General features: G+C 39.4%; 1 protein-coding gene and 1 long non-coding RNA gene across 3 annotated transcripts in view; one reads left to right on the forward strand and one right to left on the reverse strand.

Annotated features, from left to right (window-relative positions):
- LOC148044493 (uncharacterized) overlaps nucleotides 1-6,093 on the forward strand; it is a 1,189,713-nt gene that overhangs the window by 919,677 nt on the left and 263,943 nt on the right. The gene's annotated exons all lie outside the window — the stretch shown is intronic.
- Nucleotides 1-6,093, reverse strand: part of ICE1 (interactor of little elongation complex ELL subunit 1) — a 38,120-nt gene that overhangs the window by 5,915 nt on the left and 26,112 nt on the right. For both annotated transcript variants that reach the window (XM_087721919.1, XM_087721918.1), the window contains 3 exons: nucleotides 3,053-6,093; nucleotides 2,240-2,408; nucleotides 583-743 (listed from right to left, as the gene is read on the reverse strand). The exon at nucleotides 3,053-6,093 is cut by the window's right edge and continues 1,204 nt beyond it. In XM_087721919.1, the coding sequence (XP_087578045.1) occupies nucleotides 583-743; nucleotides 2,240-2,408; nucleotides 3,053-6,093 (3,371 nt within the window). The remainder of the gene's footprint in view (nucleotides 1-582; nucleotides 744-2,239; nucleotides 2,409-3,052) is intronic.

Below are 6,093 nucleotides of genomic sequence, written 5' to 3' on the forward strand. Positions count from 1 at the left end.
GTACTTTGGGGGAATTCTGATCCAGGAGATAAAAAAATGCTTGTTTCCTTTGGAAAATATATAAAAATCTCCCAACAAACAAACAACACACAAAAAAATACCTGTAAAAGAAGTAAATTAAGTATAACTGCTTAGAGATATCTGCTTTGGCCAAGATCAAATCTGCATTTCTAACTTTTGTAACCCTCTAACTTACAAAAAAAAACTGTAAAAGAAGTAAATTAAGTATAACTGCTTAGAGATAACTGCTTTGGCAAAGATCAAATCTGCATTTCTAACTTTTGTAACTTTCTAACTTACAAAAAAAAACTGTAAAAGAAGTAAATTAAGTATAACTGCTTAGAGATAACTGCTTTGGCAAACATCAAATCTGCATTTCTAACTTTTTTTTTTGGGGGGGGGGATTCATGTTATTTTTTAGAAACCAGCATTTGAGCAACGGATAATCAAAGAAGTACGCAACATTGCCCTTTGTATCTTAAAAGATAAATCAAATGGGGTTCTGATCTTATATAATCACTAAGAAATCAATGTGGAGTCTGTCCTTTCATTACACACAAAGAAAACATCAAATATTTGTACCTCTTCCCAATTGAGGTAGGTTTTCAGGCATTTCAACACATCTCCTTTTGCACGCTGTCTAACTACTACCTGGATTGCTTTGTTGATCACACTTTCAGAGCAGAACACTTCACTCCATATGTTTGCAATAAACAGTATCAACTGCTCAGACCGTGGGAAATCTGGAAGGGATAAAGAAAAATTAAGCAAAAGGGAAAAAAAATGACTAGACCTCCCTTAGGCATAAAAGTTGCCTCACAGGGTTGTTGCTGTGAAGAAAAAAACTGGGGGAGAAGTACTAGGTACATTTGCCATCTTTGGTTGTTGTGGCCCAGCAGGAGCCGTTGGAGCTGCCACCAGACTCTGACAGCGAGGAGCCCTATGAGTCAGCTCTGGAAGATGTGGAGGACCCTGGACAGGGTTCCGACTCAGAGCAGGGCGCAGAGAGGCTGGTTGGCCACCAGGATGCGCCTGAGTCTTGGACCAGTGGGGAGGAGACAAGGGAGTGTGATCCTGACGTCATGCATTGGAGCAGTGGGGAGGAGACAAGGGAGTTGGATGCCTGGCAACGGAGGGCTAATAGGCGTAAAGAACAGTTACGCAGTTACAGGAGATAATGGAACTCAGCTGGTGGTAATTAGGCTCCTCTCAAGACTATAAAAGGAATGACTTGCCACACGCTTATCGCAGGAATCAACATATTTACTAGAGCTGGAGAAGCTATCGTGGCTAGCTTGGCAGGCTGGCCAGGTTAGTCTGTGCTGGATTGTTGCCAAGGTCTAGTCTGTGTGTTAATAAATCCTTGAAGTATCTTTGTCTCAGCGTGCTTTGGTGTATGAAGGGGGGGGGGGTCAGAACATTTGGTTATATATAAAAGACGGGATAGAAATATTTAATAGTATAATAATGATACAAATGATGCCTGCTACAAAATGGGGCAGTGCATCCTCTCTCTCTCAAAGAGAGAAATGGTTCTGCCCACATTGTTGGCAGTCAGCCTCTCCTACTTTCAATGATAATATAAAACCGAGAATTTAAAAGAGAACTGGCTAATCTGTCGCCATTAGCGCAATGGTTGTGATCTCTAAAGCATTCCAGATCAAATTGCTGATTTTTTTTTTTGACAAACCCATTTTATTAAAAGAAGGGTTAAAGTGAGTTAAACTCTGCAACTATTCGAATCCTCTCCCCTATGATCATGAAATATTTTAACACAGGCCAAAATTCCAGCTCCATCACCCTATGGCAATCAAAGCCTGAACATTCTTTTTATTAAAAAAATAAAACTCACCAAGGGTTGGTCACCCAGATTTGAATAATTAAAATAAATAAAAGTAGGTGCCTCAGTTTGGATCTCTGAATGGCCTCAAGAGTAGCTTCCTAAAAACAATCCAGCAGAAGAAAGGTAGGAAATTATTCCAACCTAATAGTTTGCAATTAAGAGTAGGATCACAGACTGTTCCTGCCTGAAAAATATAGTTCAGGGTTGGGAATGTTTTAAATGAAGGCCAGTCAAATATTCTGAAGCAGTAAGCTGGATGTTTATGAGGCATAAAGTTAGTGTTATTCACAGGAGTTTTTGTCTCTAACTGAAATAGTTATCTAATTGGTTCTGCTTCTGAATCTTCTAGATACTTGGTACTTTATAACAACACATAAACTGCAAGTTATACTATACCTTCCTTAAGTAGAGTGTAGCAGAAGAGGCGTGCTTTTTCTAAGTCTCCAAGCTGATGGCATATTCCAACATAGATCCTGCAGAGGGACTGAATATAATTGTGGCCCAAGGATGTTTTCTGCTTTTTCAGTTTATTTAGAATAGTCTGCAAAGCTGGCTCAGCTAAGGACTATAAATGCAAAACATTATTTGCTTTTGAGTTTCAACAAGTGTCAGCGTAATGAGAAAGCAATAGTAAAATGAACAGATAGAACAATGATCTTCAGAATTAGCAATTTATCAATACAAGGAAGAATAGACTCAATGCTGAGAAAAGATACAGCTACTGTAACGAATTCTTGACAGATACTACATAAATGTCCATCTGTGCTCCCCAGCATTTTTCCCCCTTTGAATCCAAAGCACTGCACTGTCCTTTGGTATCTCTCATTAAATACACTACAGAAGAATCTATTGCTTAGACTTTCTCCTGCCTTTTTACTTAGATCCAGTGTCAACTGAGTAAGAGCCATCTATGGTTATGTAAGGGTCTTAAATAAGCAGAATTTGTCCAGCTGCCTTTTGAAGAAGCACCTTTGGGACCTAAATACCTATGCATAGTAGCTATGATTGATTTTAAAAAATCCATATTACTTACTGAAGCAATACTTATCTTTAGACAATTAGAAATCAATGATACATCATCAAAAGAACTCTTAAATGCCTCTTCTAACATGACTAAGTCTCAAAGTATTATTCCAGAAAAGATTTTTTTACTATTTCTTTTAATAAATGAAAACACACATACACACACACACGAGATATAAAGCTGACCTTCTTTTCAACAGCAAGTTCATAAACAACTTCTTTCTCTTCATCTCTCAGTATGGGAACCTTTGATGTATTACCAACAAGAACACGGCTACGAATAACAGGCAACAGGTCGAAACAAGCTTCGGAAACTTTTTCCAATGCTACAGTCACAGCCGACGTATCAGGATCCTCCGTTTTCTCCATTTCCGAAAGTGATTTTGAATTACAGTCATCTGTTGACTTAGTAGAATTCCCATTGTCCAGAGAGTCACCGTCAGGAATGCACTGTCGGTCACCATCGGAGCGCTCTTCTGAGCAGGGGTTCAGTGTTGATGATCTGCTGCCCTCTAAACATGGTCTTTTGACGTTCTTTGGCATAGTCACAGATGGCAACTTCCTTTTCCCTGTCTCGTTCACATTGGAGAGCAGCTTCTCTGGATCAGATTTAAATCTGATCCTTGTTTTCACAAAAGCAGTCGATGGGGAAGCAATTGCTTTAAAGCCACTCATTTGATGGCTACCCTTTCCATCTAGAGAGGACGACCTATTAAACTGAATGTTACCTTTCAGGATATTGAGTGTTCTTGCCCGAGCAGATAATTCTGGATACATACTGTCCAAAATTTTCACTGAGTTTTCCTGAGGCGCAGGTGGAACAGAATTGCTAGGTGTAGATGGAGGCAGTCTACCTGGAACAGGAAGGGCATGTTTAGGAGTGCTGGAACAAAACTGAAGAGGGGACGATAAAATTCTCTGACCTATTGACATTTCAGAGGGTGATAAAGTGGAAGATGATGATGATGAAGAAGAGGACTTGTGTTTTGAGATCTGTGACAGTGTTGACGTTAGAGGAGGAACTGGGGTTTTATGCAAAGGAGAAATCAGTTCATCAAGTGGAGATGGTAAGGAAGATTGGCTTGAAGTTGAGGCTACAGGGGAACTGCGCTGAACAGTTCTTGGAGGGGTAGCTAGCAAAGGTGGAAGTAACGGAGGTAATGGTGGGCCCATCTCTTGCATAATTTTTGTTAAAGTTTTGGGATAATACATAGTTCGTGTAGAAGTATCTACATTGGCTAGAATGGTTTCAGCTGGTAGGGCAGACTGTTTTTTCTTTTTTCTCTTACAGATAGGTATGGTCTGGAGATGGGTATCATCACTATCGTTAATCTCTTCCTGAGCTTTAACTTTGACGAAGTCTGAAGAGTTGAATGTTTGGTCTACTCTATTCTTTGCAGAAGGAACCGGCGGTGACAATTTTTCTGATAGCACTTTTTGTAGTTTATTATTAGAATTGGAAGACCCAGAGATAGGGGATATGGATGTCTTGTGGGTCTTAGATGCAGTGCTCCCTTTATCATTATTTATATCATGAGCCTTGTTATGGGATGTATCACTGCCATCATCAATGTGACAAGCCATAATGTAACTGTGGTCTGTATCTGATCTGGATTCCGAAGTGGAAACACTCCTTTTTAATTCCATGTTGGATTTTTCTACAGGTAAGTCAGAATGAACTTCCCTATCGACAGGGTGTTTTGTATGTAGTACAGCTGTATTATCATTAGCATCTGGATCATTCATAGAGGACTTCCCAGAGATAGTTTTCTTGTTAGATAACTCCTGACTTGGCAATAAAGTAATTACTGAAGCATTTTCTTCTAACTTTTCTATTGCAGAAGAGGGTTCTGTTTTTAAGGTTGTATTCTCACTAGTGCAGGGCCATTCTGCTGCATACGAATGTTCCCATGTCTTTTCAACCCCTTCATTTACAGACGAGTCAGTATAACCTACTTTAGCTTCCTTATCTTCTGAGCATTCCTCTTTCGTGACCACAGGGAACACCTCATGTCTGGCACCATCTGAAGAAGTCGTACTGGGGGGAAGACTAGCTTCACTATTTTTGATCGGACAAGATATATCACCGGACACTGCACATCCTGGGTGTATTTTTGCGCAATTCACTTTTCTTATTGGATAAAATTCTTCTTCTGATGAATCTGTGACAGAGGACTTCCCCACTGAAGCAGAATTTTCTAACATACTCACTTCATCTATTCCTCTAGACCTTATTTCAGTACTTGATACAGCATCCGCGTCCCTAGCTGTTTTTTCATTGATATTTTTAATAGTATCATTTCTTGACTGCACGTCCCTGGGAATAAGAAGTTCCCCATGATTCAGCAGCAATTTGTTTTCTGTATTAGTATCTATGCTCTTAATATTGTTTGGACAATATCCCTCAGAAGACAGCATTTCAGAGCTGTCTTTACTGCAACTTTTAAGAGTAACTGATGCCTGGGGCTTGTTGAAAGTGCCATCATTTTTATCTTGTTCAACATCAATTTTATCTTTCTTATTACTAGGATTGTGGTAATCCCACTTTATATCTCTCTGAGTCAACATCTTATCTCCCTCCGATTCAACAGTTTCTGATTTTTTATTCTTCCAATTTTCCTTAGAATGATGTGGATCAGTGTGATCAGCATTTTCCTTGTCAGGAGAGGGAAAAGCTACATCCATAGATTCTATATTTGCCTCAGAATCACCTGTCATAACAGACAAGGCTGACTCAATTGCTCCATTTTTGCTCTGTGACGCATTTTGCATCGGTTGAACTGTATTATTGCTCATGTTCTGTGCTGAAGCTGCTTCATTTGAAGCGGAACAATAATTCAGGCCTTTTTCTTCCGTGGCATACTTTTTTGTATCAGGTAGTTCATTTATGATCATTGAGCTATTTTTTTCAAACTGTGAATCCCCATGCATCAAACTAGCTGAACCTTTTTCACTTAATCCTACTTTAAGGGATTGTATAGTTCCCGCTTCAGTGAGTTTTCTTGATTCATAATTTATCTCCATAAGCCTCTCTCTTAGCGGATGTAAGTCTTCCGTGTAACTGTTTAAACTGCTCCCAATGCTTTCTACTTTGGACATGTTCTTGGGTGTGACGTTTGCATTTTCAACTTGTCCCACTTGAAAAGCATTTTCAGTGACATTGTGAACTTCAAGGGGTACTTGACTTGGTTCAGTGAATCCCTCAGATTTTAACAAAGAGTCTTCAG

The sequence above is a fragment of the Thamnophis sirtalis genome, unplaced genomic scaffold (genome assembly GCF_051295495.1).
Source record: "Thamnophis sirtalis isolate CommonGarterSnake01/CBP01778 unplaced genomic scaffold, rThaSir2_p1.2 scaffold_8, whole genome shotgun sequence".
Classification (NCBI taxonomy): Eukaryota; Metazoa; Chordata; class Lepidosauria; order Squamata; family Natricidae; genus Thamnophis; species Thamnophis sirtalis.